This window comes from Triticum dicoccoides, chromosome 1B (genome assembly GCF_002162155.2).
Source record: "Triticum dicoccoides isolate Atlit2015 ecotype Zavitan chromosome 1B, WEW_v2.0, whole genome shotgun sequence".
Lineage (NCBI taxonomy): Eukaryota > Viridiplantae > Streptophyta > Magnoliopsida > Poales > Poaceae > Triticum > Triticum dicoccoides.
The window spans coordinates 556,926,123-556,941,151 of record NC_041381.1 but is presented as its reverse complement, the minus strand read 5'-3'; the positions used below and the strand labels follow the sequence as shown (position 1 = coordinate 556,941,151).

Below are 15,029 nucleotides of genomic sequence, written 5' to 3'. Positions count from 1 at the left end.
GGGCGAGCCATCGGAGACAATTATACAGGCCCAATTGTTTCCATTCGTATGTACATCCCACAAGGTGAATCACAGAAAAATGTTCTCGTTCGTATGTATATCACACACGATTTTTTTTGTGGAAACGTTTGTGCAAGGTGACCTAACGCAAACATTTGTTGAGCGGAAGTCGTGTGTAATTGTTCATTGATCCAACATGCCTACTTTCTAGAAACTGCGTTGGGTTTTTTTAGTTCGTTGCCCACGGTGTTGTCTAAGAAACCTGCAATAGAAAACCCCACTAATCAGGCTAATTGGCCTATTATTTATATCCATTTTGTAATCAAATTGACATTTCATATCAAACACACCGTATATTTCATATCCGTATTACGGCAACCAGGATTTCATAATTGAATTACATCAGATAGCTTCAACACTCAATTACACCACATTGGCATAATGGGCCATGCAATGTCATTGGAAGAGAGTTTTCTTTTTATCTCTCACGGGTTAATTTATACCAATTATGTTTGTATTCTCGTGTGTGTTTGCTTGTGGTAGTCTTGAATGCAGAGACCGGAAGACAACTCTTTCATGGTTCTTTGACATAGATACTCAGTTTGGCAATTAAAGAAGGTGGATTTTCAATACCTTGAGGATAAGGCAGCTGGAAACTAGTTACTTGGGAGGGCCAAAACATCACTACCATTGGCCGTATGACACTTGTTAGGTCGGCCATCTCCTCCCAAGCGGTGTTCTCCATCACGGCCCTCATCGTGCCTCAAGACTCTCTCGATAGCCTAAACAAGATTGAGAGGGTCTTCCATTGGTCCAGTGCGGACAAGACCACGGGTGCCAAATGCAAGGTCAACTGGGAGGTGGTTTGTAGACCAAAACAGTATGGAGGCCTTCGAGTACTCAATACTAACAAATTTGTGTGTGCTTTGCAGCTTCGGTGGCTATGGTTCGAATGGAACGATCACCGCAATTATGGGTTGGACTGGGAAACCCATGGGCCGCGGAGGACTACGAGTTTTTCTATGCCTCTACGACTATCACGGTGGGAGATGGCGCCAAAACGTCTTTTTGGGACTCCCCGTGGCTTCTTGGTCGCAAACCCAAGGATATTGCACCGCTCATCTTTGGCCTCTCGCCATGCTTGTCTCGTGGACCATTTGAAATGAAAGAAACGCACGGGTGTTTCGTCATAAGAGTGCGCCACTGACCATCCTACTCGCCGCCATCGTCGACGAGGCCAAGCTTGGGTGACCGCGGGCGCACAGAAATTAGGAAATATTTTTGTGGGCGAGTAATTGTCATGCCGTACTTGTGGGCATGTTGTAAAACTCTAAACTCTATTCTTTTCTTATTTAATAGGAGTAGATGAGACAAATCTTATGCCTCCGTTTCGAAAAAACATAGATACGCATATGCATAACCAAGAATTGATAAAACCTTTCATTTCAAAAAATAATTACTCGCCTACATTACATAGCATTGCATTACAAATTTATAATATACTGTCTGTGCTCTCTCTCGAATCTTCCTCTTCTCTATTGGGAGTTGAGGTCGGCTTGCCGCAGCTTGCGCTCGTTGGAGAGCTTCTTGGCGAAGCGAGCGAGCGCTTCCTCGTTGGTGCCCTCGTCGTCGACGGGCTCGTACATCCCCGTGTCGATGTTCACCCGGGCCACGTTCATCTTGAGCAGCTTGTTGCCGATCCCGATGAGCGCCTCCATGTTCTCCTTGGTGGAGATATCCACCGAGGACGTGTGCCCCGTGAGTGAATCGTCCTGGATGCGTAGGTAGTTCTTCTCAACGCGTAGTGACTGGAATAGCACGGCGGCGTGGATGTCGACCATGTCAGCGCTTGCATGGGAGAAGATGTCGAGGAGCGGGGTGAAGCGGCCGTCTTTGAGCCAGCGGAGGACGCCCCACTTGGCGCAGTCGGGCGCGGTGTACTTCTCAGCCTGCTTGGCCGTCCCGGTGCCGATGGAGATGATGAGGTAGTTGCTGTACTCGGCGGGCTTTCCGTGCGTGAAGTCCGGGTTCCGGCGCATCACTTCCTGGGTGATCATAGACATGGCGACCATGGTGGGGTTGTTGGCGGCAACGCCACCGTCGACGAGGTGGTACTCGCGGTCTGGCAGCTTGCCCAGGGGGTCGTGGGTCGTGAAGTGGTGAGCCGGGAAGTAGGTGGGCGCCGCCGACGTGCTGATGCAGATGTCGGAGAGGTGCGCGTTCTTGAGCGGGTCCACCTTGGCCTCGTACGTGTTGAAGATGACCGGCTGCAGGTACTTGATGTCGAACGTCGGCACGACGATGTTAGTGACGGTATCGGCGACGGTCACGTCGTTGGTGAGGTTCTTGATCTTGTCGTGCAGGAACTTGCCGTCGTACTTGGGACCCATCACCGCGCCAAGCAGGTTGGCCACTGGGGTCAGGAAGCCCCACCTGCACGCGAAGCCGAAGCAACGCCGGCATCAACATCGCCGCCAGCCAAATTTCAGTGCGTGGTCCGCCCTCCGCCGGGAGGAGAAGTGCGTGCGTACCTCCTCTGCGGGAAGATCTTGGGGCCGTTCTCGAGGTAGAACTGGTTGATGTCCTTGGCGGCGAAGAGAGGCCGCTTGTTCTCGCCCGGCGCCGCCAGCATCGACGTGACCAGCGCGCCCGTGCTCGTCCCGGCGATCACGTCGAAGTAGTCCGCGATGCGCGCGTCCGGCCCGTCCAGCTCCTGTCAGACACAGCACATGTCACAATCGATCTAGGATGACGAAGATGCTGCAGCTAGACAATGGAGCTGCAGACGGATGGACGTACCTGGAGCTTGGACTCGAGACAGGCGAGGATGGTGGAGGGGATGAGGCCGCGGATGCCGCCGCCGTCGATGCTCAGCACGGTGATGAGCCGCCCCTGCGACGGCGGCGGGCACGGCATCGTCGTGTCAGCCTGGCTGCACATGCTTAGCTTCGCACGGGGGGTGCCCTGCCCTGCCCTGCTCTGCTCTAGCTACTATGGCCTAAATTTTGAAACAAGAGCTCTTTTGTCTTTGTGCTTTCCGATCTGGAGCCTCTACCGGCTACTTAAATCCAAATTTTGTGTCAGTGGCTAAGCTGGAATCTTCTTACTTCACGCTTATTTTTTTGGTGCGCGCGTGTCACGTTTGATGGGCTGGACCTACTCTCCCCACCGGTCGACAGCGAGGAGCCAGATTTTCGTATCATTCATCACTGAGTTGTTTTTATTTTTCAGTCTATTTATCACTGATTTGTTGATGCAACGAAGTGCACCAACGATTCTTGGTAGTGCGAATTAATATGTGCTTGGATGGTTAGAAGGACAGTGGCATCCCCAGCCCACCAATGTTCAAGTTCTTTATCCTGGATTTATTTCAGGGTTTTTGGTAATCCGTGTTCAGTGGAAAGAAACGTTTCCGTCAATTATGAGGTGCATGTGGTGCCTTCGTCAATCTCAAGATAATATGTCTGCTCGGTCTCTCGTATGTGCTCATAGGGTAGGATGTGTGCGAGTCCATAAGGATAAGTGTACGCGCGTATATATGAGTGTATGTACTATGTTCTAAAAAAACAATCCTTGGTAGTTCTGATTTTCTTCAGAAGTTACACCTTTCACCCTATTACCTCCCAGATCCCTCCTCTATCCAGACCTCCACCTCCTCCCGCCGACAAGGCCAATGGTTCCTTCCCTTTGTTTGCTGTTTCGGTAGCGGGAGGTGGGGGAACCCTAGTTTTGCATGTTTTGGTTAGGTCTTGGTTTCGACGTGGCACCCATTCAGATGGCGGTGACGACGTTGCATGGAACAATGGTACCCTGGTCTCAATCTAGATGAAATTGAAATTCTATGTTGAAGGCCTCAATCATAAGGGTGTGTTTGGTGCTCTGCATTGTTTTTTGCATCCTTTGCATCTCTGGCTTAACTGGGACAAGTTGAGGCAATGCAAACAAAAAAATCATGTTGCGCACATAGTTTAGTAGCCTTCATAGGGGATGCCTGCATTAGAGAAGCAATTTCCCCTCAACGTTTGGTTGCATGCATGGGCTTGGTTGATAGTAGATTGCATGGCGTTTGGTTGCACACATTCGACCTGATTTGGCCTGATTAAGTTAACAGACACACATGAATAGAGGATACAGTAGGGTAGATAGTCAGCAGTGGCATGCTTCGTTGCGCATGGACTCACAGAATGAATGTGCCGGTAAAAATAGATGAATTAATGAAGAAATGACATATATAATCAATGAGTCAATGCCTCATTTTCATTAATTTATATAAAAGTGTGGCCATTGGTATTGCAGGGAGGTCCAAGTTGACGGGCATTGTAAGTAAAACTCACGTAGAATGGGTGAGGGATGCGCAACAGGCTTCAATTACGTCAAACACTTCCCCTTAAGAGTTGCATTCGTTATATGATTTTTCAAAGTAGATTATGAGATGCTTATAATAAGTACTTGAGTTCTTTATGACTAATTCAAGTTTTTTATGTGCTTCACCCATTCCACATTTGCTATACTTTTCAGTGTCTCGCATTGCCCACTCTCACATCGGGACTTGTTGCATCATTCGTCGAAAACCCGTGGGAGAGCTTCTTCTTGTTCTCGTACACATAAAACGCCCATCTTCCTCAAAATAGGCACCATTCCTACCTATCATGGCATTTTTCATATCCATTCTGAGATATATATTCCTACGCTAGATCATTTCACATCCTAGTACCCTGCCATAGGCGTTCATGAGACTCATGCTTATTTGGTTAAGTTGAGTTATGAATAAGCTAGTGTATTGTTCTTTGTTCATCATTATAGGGTGTTGCCCCTACCTTGTGAGGTATAAAAGAGCCATCAAGACTAAGAAAACAAAGAGCCACTGAGGTCAAATAAAAAAATGGGAGAAAAAAGATAGGGGGCAACACTACTGTCCTTTTTGCATAGATAAATGCGTCAAAGTAGCACCATTGCCTTTCTTATAGAGAGTTTTCATATGCTTTATGTTTACATATTAGTTGTGGATTTTTTTCACATCATAGAACTTACCTTGTGGATTCCGATGATGAGATTTCTCAAACGCTCCGGGTGTTCATTGTAAGTGCATCTAGTGCCACCCCTAGTTGGTTTTGGAGTACTGCCGACAAACCTGGTTGAGGGACTAATGTGTTTGTGAGAATTGCAGGATAACACAGGTAGTAGTCCCTCATTGATTTGGTTTACCTACCGGAGATGACCCCTAAAAATGTGTGAAGACATTGAAGACAATGGTGATCTGTGAAGTTATTCACATGGAAGACTATGACATGGGAAGACATTGCATGAAGACTATGGAGCGCGAAGACTTGGTAGTGTCGTTGTTTCCTTTTCTTCTTTGTTGAGTCATAGGAACCACTGTACTGTTAAGTGGGGTCCAAGGAACAAAGTCAGAGTGACTAAAGTGATGTTCAACCAAATCCTATGTCTTCGAGCGAAGACAATGAGAGCAAATCTTATCCAGAGTCGGATGAGTCAGCTTTACTTGTAGCCCAAGTCAAGCTGCCGCGTGTGTTTGAAATCGGACCATTGAGACACGTGTCAGTTCCTTAGTGACCCAGGGTCATTTCGGACAAATCAGGTCGGGTTGCCCAGTGGCTATAAATAGCCCACCTCCTACACCATAAATTGGTGGCTGCTCAGAGTTAGTACACGGCTTTTGTCGTTTGAGAGCAGCCCACCTCCGAAACTTTTGAGAGAGAATCCTTGCGAGGACAAAGCCCAAACCACCTAGAGCCCAAAGAGTGTTTGGCATCACTGAAGTCTTTCTGTCCGCGTGATCTGAAGACTTATTTCACTTGAGGACCGTGAATCCTCCAGCCGGTTAGGCGTCATGTTCTGAGCGTCCAAGAGTCATTATGGATTGCCGGTGAACGAAGTCTGTGAAGGTTTGGGAGTCTACCTTGAAGACTTACCAGAGTGATTGGGCGGGGACTGAGAGTCCTTAGCTCAAGGGGAATAAGGTGAAGACGTGGTCTTCTGAGTTAAATCTCAGCCTCCCTAACCAGGCGTACAGTTGTCACAGCAACTGGAACTAGTCGAACAAACCCCTGTCCTCCTGAAGCTACTGGTTCTATCTCTCACTTCTCTTTACTTACAGTTTGTCTTCGTGAAGTCATTGCCTGCTTGCATTATCTGTTTGACTTCACTGTGTGACTACTTGTCCTGGTTGGCTTCATACTATCTTCCATCCTGATCTTTACTACCTAGTTGCTAATAGTCATCGTGCTTTCACTTCATTGAATACTTGACTATGGCTTGTCTGTTGTAGTCTACCTTCCGCTGCATACGAATAGTGTCGTTTCTATTGTTTGTCTTCGAAACTCCCATGTTTTGAAGACTTCCATAAAAATCGCCTATTCACCCCCCCCCTCCTCTAGTCGATAACTAGCCCTTTCAATTGGTATCAGAGCAAGGTACTCCCTTGTTCTGTGTGATTCGGTTTAACCACCTGGAGTTTTAGCTATGTCGACTGCTGGGATAATCAAAGTCTCCGTTATGTGCCCCATCTTTGATGGCAGTGAGTATCCCTACTGGAAGAATAGGATGCGCATGCATCTTGAAGCCATTGATGTCGATCTATGGTATGTCGTCAAGAATGGCGTTCCCAAGACTGGTGAAGGTGTCACCTCTGCTGATGTCAAGAAGTTCATTCAACTGGACTCTACAGCCAAGAACATCATCTATGGTCATCTGACCAAAGGGCAGTGTGGCCGTGTGAGCGCTCTGGAAACATCAAAGCTAGTCTGAGACTGGCTCTCCAAGGTCAATGAAGGCGTCTCAACTCAGCGAGATCAATGGATCAGTACTCTCCGCAACCTCTTCAACCACTTCAAGAGACACGACAATGAAAACGTCCAGCTCACATTTGATCGCCTCACTGATATCACAAATGAGCTCCAAGCACTCGGCGCAACTGAGATTACGAAGCATGAAATAGTGAAGACACTACTGAGATCTCTTGACAGCTCATTTGACACCTTAGCCCTGATGATACAAGAATGCCCTGACTTCAAGACACTCGATCCAGACATACTTGAGAGGCTCAACACACATGAGTACCAGCTATCTGAGAAACGAGATATCTATGGCCCCAACTATGGCCGAACTCGCGCTTTGAAGGCAAAGGCTGCCGCTTCCTCATCTTAAGAAGAATCTGACTGCAATTTCGGTGATCCTGAAGACATTGGAAAGGAGCTGCTATGCTTGTGAAGAAGTTCCAGAAATTCACTAAGAAGAAAAGCTTCAGAAAGTCTTCACGATCCAGCCCAAGGAATGATGAAGCTTCCACCCATGACAGCAAGAAAAGAACCTGTCACAAGTGCAAGAAACCTGGCCACTACATCTCTGAATGTCCACAGTGGGACAATGAGAAGAAGAAGAAGAAGAAGAAGAGCAAGGAATATGATTCTGATGACAAGAAGAAGAAGAAATCCTCAAAGTCTTCTTCCAAATCTTCTTCCAAGTCTTCATCACACAAGAAGAGCTCATCAGGCAAGGCACGTGCTTTTGTTGGCAAGGAGATGGATTCAGAGGAGGAGTCTGCTTCTGAGGAGGCGGTGGTGGAGTCTGAGGAGGAGTCTGACTCTGGTGTCGCAAGTCTGGCTCTAGCTACAGCTTACGTCGCCAAGTCCATCTTCAACACTGAAGAAAATGGCTCCGTCACCAACGCTGATGATGAGAAGGACTCGGCTCCCACCTACTGCTTCATGGCACGTGGTGCCAAGGTAAACTCATGCGATGCTTACTTTCAAACCTCAAGTGAAGATGACTCTGATGGTGAATCCAAACCTAGCTACAAAAAACTTGCTAAAATTGCAACTTGAAAGTGCTAGTTATCGACTAGAGGGGGGGTGAATAGGCGATTTTTATCAAAGTCTTCAAAACTTGGAAGTTTCGAAGACAAACAATAGAAACGACCTAATTGATATGCAGCGGAAGATAAACTACAACAAGCAAACCATAGTCAAGTATGCAATAATGTGAAGGTACAAAGACTAATAGCAGCTTGGTAGTAAGGATTGGGATGGAAGATAGTATGAAGCCAATCAACGATAGTAGTCAAGCAATGAAGTCAAATAGGTATGACAGATAAGCAATGACTTCACGAAGACAAACTCAAAGTAAAGGGAGGGAGAGGATAGAACCAGTCGCTTGTTGAAGACACAGGATTTGTTGGACCAGTTCCAGTTGCTGTGACAACTGTACATCTGGTTAGGGAGGCTGAGATTCAACTTAGAAGACCGCGTCTTCACCTTATTCAACTTGAGCTAAGGACACACAGTCCTCGCCCAATCACTCTGGTAAGTCTTCAAGGTAGACTTCCAAACCTTCACAGACTTCGTTCACCAGCGATCCACAATGACTCTTGGATGCTCAGAACGCGACGCCTAACCGGCTGGAGGATACACAATCCTCAAGTGTAATAAGTCTTCAGGTCACTCAGACAGAAAGACTTGAGTGATGCATAACACTCTTTGGTTCTGGGTGTTTGGGCTTTGTCCTTGCAAGGATTTCTCTCTCTCAAAGGCTTCGAGGTGGGTTGCTCTCAAACGACAAAAGCTGTAAACTAACTCTGAGCAGCCACCAATTTATGGTGTAGGGGGTAGGCTATTTATAGCCACAAGGCAACCCGACCTGATATGTCCGAAATGACCCTGGGTCACTAAGGAACTGACACATGTTCCAACGGTCAGATTTCAAACACACACGGCAACTTTACTTGGGCTACAAGCAAAGCTGACTCATCCAGCTCTGGATAAGATTTGCTCTCATTGTCTTCACTCGAAGACATAGGATTTGGGTTGAGCATCACTTTAGTCATTCTGACTTTGTTCACTTGGACCCCACTTAACAGTACGGTGGTTCCTATGACTCAACAAAGAAGAAAAGGAAACAACAAAACAACACAGTCTTCGCGCTCCATAGTCTTCACTCAATGTCTTCTCATGGCATAGTCTTCAATATGAATATCTTCACATACCACCATTGTCGTAATGTCTTCATACATTTTTAGGGGTCATCTCCGGTAGGTAAATCGAATCAATGAGGGACACTACCTACGTTATCCTGCAATTCTCACAAACGCATTAGTCCCTCAACCAACTTTGTCGTCAATACTCCAAAACCAACTAGGGGTGGCACTAGATGCACTTACAATCTCCCCCTTTTTGGTGATTGATGACAAACTAGTTGAAGTTTTCAACGGGGATAAAGTATGTGAAATTGTAAAGGATAGGATATTGTCTTCATAAGTGGCTAAGGCTCCCCCTGAAGATGTGAATATAAGTAATTTGCTTTTGGAATGCAAATGCACATGGCAGGTTGTACTTGTGGAGATCCTTTTCAACTTATGAAGATAATTCATCATGCATGAAATGATGTAACTAAGAGAGTGACATGCATAATGAAAAATGGACGTCTGCAGAATGATCTAAGTGCGGAGGTTATCATCGCACATGGAAAAGCAAATAAGTAGCAGACGACCATCGAGTTTAAGTTTTACAACTCAAAGAACGAAATGTATCAAAAGCAAGAGTTGTAAACACTAGGCAAAATATAAAGCAACCGCCCATATGAACCCGCTTGAAGACTATCAAACTCATATGCTTCTCCCCCTTTTGTCAGTAATGACCAAAAAGGTTTGAAGACATAGAGCATCTACTCGTCCTCATGAGGAGTAGGTGAAGCAGCAGGGTTGTCGTTGTTGGTTGGCGGCACAGACGAACTTGGTGCAGTGTCGATGCGTGCAGAAGTAGGAGGCGGTGAAGTAGCATCGTCTTCATCATCGATCACTTTGGCATTCACAGTTGCCGTGGAGGAAGAATAGTCAGAGTCTTCAAGGGATGGAGTTCGACGTAGGACAGCATTCCGTGGAGGAGTGGAGTCAAACTTGAATCTTTCAGTGAAGCCATCGTCTTGAAGATCTGCTTCAGCACTGAGCAGTGTCAAACTCTTCCATGATCGCCGACAGGTCTCGTGAGTGACAAAGGCATTCTTGGTGGCAAGATTTCGAATGCGATTGACGTCCACCAAGAGGCTTTGCATCTGTCGCTTGAGCCAAAAGTGCTTGTCCTGTTTCTGATGCAGTGCCACAAGAAGTTCTCGGTCATTTAGGATGCGAGAGCGCTTCTTAGGCCTTTGGGAAATTGTGCTCTCAGTAGCTTCAGTTGGTGCACGATGAGGCAGACGAGTGTTCCCAGCCATTGGATAGACACGAGTTACTGCTTGGACTCCTTCCTTGGGCTGAGTGAAGCTTTGGTGTTCAGCATTTTGAAGACAAAGAGGCTTCTTAGCAGGCTCAGGATATATGGCTTCAACTGACATATCAACCTCCGGTAGAAAGATCCGATGATTGCGAGCGGAGGGTTGATAGTTGATAGCAGAGCGTAGCTTGATGAGGCGCATGACCCATGGAGCATAGAATTTCAGGCCAAAAAGGTTAGATCCAGATGCAGCCAGTTGCCGGAGGAAGAATTCTTGTGCATTGAAGCTGATGCCATTGAGGATGTAAAAGACCAATGTCTTCATGGCTCCTTCAAGTTTTGCAGCTGATGAATGCCCTTTGATAGGCCATAGAGTCTGCCTGATGATGTGATATATTGTGCGAGGCAGATACTCAAGGTCATCAATAAAGAACTCCGTTGGGTATTCAGAGTCATGTGGCAAAGGCTTCATCATGCTCAACATCTGGCTCATGTTGGGTTCTGGCTTATGGAAGATGCTCTCTAGTGCATTGCGGTGGAGTTGACAATCAGGTTCGTACAGCTCTCCGGGAGTGGATAAACATGTAAGCTCAATGATGTCAAGAGCTTTGGCTTCATGATGAATATTTCCTGTCATCCACTCGAGAACCCATGTCTTTGTATCTCTGTTGTAGCCGCGAATGTGGAGGGTAGCATAGAATTGAAGCAAAAGTTCCTCATTCCAATGTTCTTTGTCTATCACAAAGCTGAGCAAACCTGCATCACGAAAGTAGTCAAGTGCTTCTTCTAAGCATGGCAGTCTAGCAATGGCTTCAGTGTTGAGGCGCATATGAGGGAAAATGCGCCCTTGATCATACAGAACACAGGAGTAATAGCTTCGCTGCTGATGGCTCCAGAAGCGATCAGATGATATTCTTGGCCTTGAGTAGGGGTTCTTTGCGCTGTCAAAGAAGGTGTTGTGGCTTTTGAAGCCATTTGCATTGAAGGACCCTGTAGAGGTGGCCGTACCTGGAAATCTTGGCAGTCTTGGCTTTGGTTTCTAGACCTAAGGCCTATGCTCAATATGATAATCAAACTGAGGACCAGAGACATGAGGCGGAGGGACCAAAATGGGCCATTTGACAGTGATTAGCTGGCCATGGTTGTATGCTTGCTCAATTGTATGAGGCCTTGATGGCGGAACAGGAGCAGTGGCAACAACAGAGGCTTCAAGCTGCACAACAGAAGCTTCAGGAGCAGTTGCAGCATTGGCTTCTGGCATATTGGTTGGTGCAGGCTCCACTCTTGCTTCAGCCATGACTACGTCATTGGCTTCATTTGTGTTGGTGGTGGCAGCCTCAAGATTTTCAACCTCCACTTGATGAGTTGGAGGGTATGGCACTGGCACGGTTACTTCAGGAACAGCTTCTTCAGTAATGGGGGAGTAGGTACACGTTCTTCTTCTCGTTCGTCATCGGCTGATGCAGCCGGATTGTCTTCAGCAGCTTTAGCTTCAGACACGAAGACATTCACAGTCGGAGTGGCTTCTGGAAACACTTGACGTGCAACAGATTGGTGGTGCACTTCTCCTTCTGGAACGCTCGGAAGAGGGACTTGAGGCCTTGGTCCTTTGTGAAGCCTTTGTAAGACTGGCGACGCCTTTGGAGATGGAGTTGGCTGGGCCTCATCCTCTTCTTCTGGCACAGGTGGTGTGACCTGTTGTTGTTGGGGAGTACTTGGGGAGTCTTATTGTTGTGGGTGATCAGCCCATGATGCATCCTGAGCAATTGGCGTCACAGGACGACCAATGCTGATGATTTCGCTGTTCGTGAGAACAGGTGATGATACCAAGTTGTGTTCGATCTGAGGAAGAACTTCATCATCTTCAACATTGTCATGGTGACCAATGTCTTCAGCAGCGATGGGGTCAACTGCTGGATTGTCTTCAACTTCATAAGCCTCTGTGGAAGCAAGCTCATGAACAATCATCCGTCGTTCTTGGTGTTCAGATGCAGGGCGAACCATTGAGATAGGTTCAACAACTAAGGGCTCTGTGGGAGCAGCCCGATTCTTCTTGGTTTTGCACTTCTTCTTGGAGGGAGCAACATCAGAGGCTTCTGTGTTTTTCCTTTTTCTGGCTTCAGCCTCGGCAGCCCTCATCTTCTTCTGTTCTGAAGCGGTTGACATGACCTTTGGCTTCAAGCCAGTCATGCTGCTTGGGAAGACTATGCGAGGTTCATCCTGCCTTGAAGGTGCAGATTGGACAGTTGATAGCTTCTTCTTCTTTGCAGCCATTCTGGGGTCAATGCCAAGACGACCAAGAGCCTTGCGCTTCTCAGCCTCATTGTAGGCTAGCACACACTTGTCAGCCAGATTCTTCATGTGCTCACGAGAGACTCTAGCTTCTTTGCGCTTCTTGTGAAAGGCTTCTTTGAGCTCGTGCAGCATGATCTTGAAGTTTTTGACATCTTGCACGCTGAGCTTGGCCACATGCTTCTTGAACTGAGCTTTCTCATAGTCGATCTTGTGCTTCAGTTCAAAGATGCGCTGAGGAATAGCCAGCTCAGAAGCAATAGCGCCATTGAAGGAGACGCTGAGGCCAATAGGAAGTTGCAGATCATCAAAGCTGAGATTTGGGGTGTCAAACCACTCATCAATGAAGTTATGGATGATTGCCACATCAAAGAGAGGCAAATTATTGAAGATCTCTGCTTCTTCCTTGCTCTTGTTCAGTTGCTCAAGAGCATCATCTGCAAGATCTTCATCGCTGGACAGTTCAATGTGCTCTTCGCGCAGAATGGCAGCAGGAGTCAATGTCTGATCAGTATTCTTGACGATTTTCTTTTTCCTCTCCGTCTTCTTGGAGATGCGTGATAGATCTTCAGACTGCACACTGTCTTCAGGAGGTGCAGTGGCCAGTGGCTTCGCACGTGACGCTTTTGGAGGTGCAGCTGATTGTGAAGCCTTAGTCTTCTTTAGCTTCTGCGGCTTCGGAGGAGGAGCTGGGGCTTCATCAGTGTCAGCATCATTATCAGAATGATCCACTATGGCACCTTGGACCAAGATGTAAGTGATGAGGCCATCAAAGTTTGAAAAGGGGCTGATGACATTGGGTTCTGCATCACGTGAGCCGTCAGCACGGGGAGCAGAGAGACCAGGGTTGAAGTCTAATCCCAATGACTTCTTGTTTTCCTTGGCCGGTGCATTTGCGTGCTGGAAGTTGTGAAGGAAATATGCCCTAGAGGCAATAATAAAGTTATTATTTATTTCCTTATTTCATGATAAATGTTTATTATTCATGCTAGAATTGTATTAACCGGAAACATAATACATGTGTGAATACATAGACAAACATATAGTCACTAGTATGCCTCTACTTGACTAGCTCATTAATCAAAGATGGTTATGTTTCCTAACCATAGACATGTGTTGTCATTTGATTAATGGGATCACATCATTAGGAGAATGATGTGATTGACATGACCCATTCCGTTAGCCTAGCACTTGATCGTTTAGTATATTGCTATTGCTTTCTTCATGACTTATACATGTTCCTGTAACTATGAGAATTATGCAACTCCCGTTTACCGAGGAACACTTTGGGTACTACCAAAAGTCACAACGTAACTGGGTGATTATAAAGGAGTACTACAGGTGTCTCCGAATGTACATGTTGAGTTGGCGTATTTCAAGATTAGGTTTTGTCACTCCGATTGTCGGAGAGGTATCTCTGGGCCCTCTCGGTAATGCACATCATTATAAGCCTTGCAAGCAATGTGACCAAATGAGTTGGTTACGGGATGATGCATTACGGAACGAGTAAAGAGACTTGCCGGTAACGAGATTGAACTAGGTATTGGATACCGACGGTCAAATCTCGGGCAAGTAACATACTGATGACAAAGGGAACAGCGTATGTTGTTATGCGGTTTGACCGATAAAGATCTTCGTAGAATATGTAGGAACCAATATGGGCATCCAGGTTCCGCTATTGGTTATTGACCAAGAATAGTTCTAGGTCATGTCTACATAGTTCTCGAACCCGTCGGGTCCGCACGCTTAAGGTTTCGATGACAGTTATATTATGAGTTTATGAGTTTTGATGTACCGAAGGAGTTCGGAGTCCCGGATGAGATCGGGGACATGACGAGGAGTTTTGAAATGGTCGAGACGTAAAGATCGATATATTGGACGACTATATTCAGAGTTCGGAAAGGTTCCGAGACATTCGGGTATTTTTCGGAGTACCGGAGAGTTACGGGAATTCGCCGGGGAGTATATGGGCCTTATTGGGCCATACGGGAATAGAGGAGAGAGGCTGAAAGGAAGGAGGCGCCCAGCCCCCCTCTGGTCCGAATTGGACAACGGGTGCAGCCCCCTTTTCCTTCCTCCTCTCCCCCTCTTTCCTTCTCTCCTACTCCAACAAGGAAGGGGGGAGTCCTACTCCCGGTGGGAGTAGGACTCCTCCTGGCGCGCCCCTCCTGGCCGGCCGAACCCCTCCCCCTTGCTCCTTTATATACGGGGGCAGGGGGGCACCTCTAGGCACAACAACACAAGTTGATCTACGGATCGTTCCTTAGCCGTGTGCGGTGCCCCCCTCCACCATATTCCACCTCGGTCATATCGTCGCGGAGTTTAGGCGAAGCCCTGCGCCGGTAGAACATCATCATCGTCACCACGCCGTCGTGCTGACGGAACTCATCCCCGACACCCTGCTGGATCGGAGTCCGGGGATCGTCATCGAGCTGAACGTGTGCTGAACTCGGAGGTGCCGTACGTTCGGTACTTGGATCGGTCGGATCGTGAAGACGTACAACTACATCAACC

The 15,029-nt window shown here is 47.1% G+C and overlaps 1 protein-coding gene across 1 annotated transcript; it reads right to left on the bottom strand.

Annotated features, from left to right (window-relative positions):
* Positions 1-1,442: 1,442 nt before the first annotated feature.
* On the bottom strand, positions 1,443-3,017 carry LOC119348716 (patatin-like protein 1). Its single transcript, XM_037616689.1, has 3 exons — positions 2,800-3,017; positions 2,532-2,713; positions 1,443-2,433 (listed from the first exon to the last, which is right to left on the bottom strand). Exons 1-3 carry the CDS (start codon positions 2,938-2,940, stop codon positions 1,536-1,538), a joined length of 1,221 nt encoding a protein of 406 aa, XP_037472586.1. The 5' UTR covers positions 2,941-3,017; the 3' UTR covers positions 1,443-1,535.
* Positions 3,018-15,029: the final 12,012 nt, after the last annotated feature.

Bases quoted from the DNA above. Each gene is read 5' to 3' on its own strand.
- LOC119348716 (XM_037616689.1), bottom strand. From the start codon at position 2,940: ATGTGCAGCCAGGCTGACACGACGATGCCGTGCCCGCCGCCGTCGCAG. The intron at 2,714-2,799 runs GTACGTCCATCC...TGTGTCTGACAG, and splicing joins GTCTCGAGTCCAAGCTCCAG to GAGCTGGACGGGCCGGACGC. The intron at 2,434-2,531 runs GTACGCACGCAC...CTTCGCGTGCAG, and splicing joins AAGATCTTCCCGCAGAGGAG to GTGGGGCTTCCTGACCCCAG.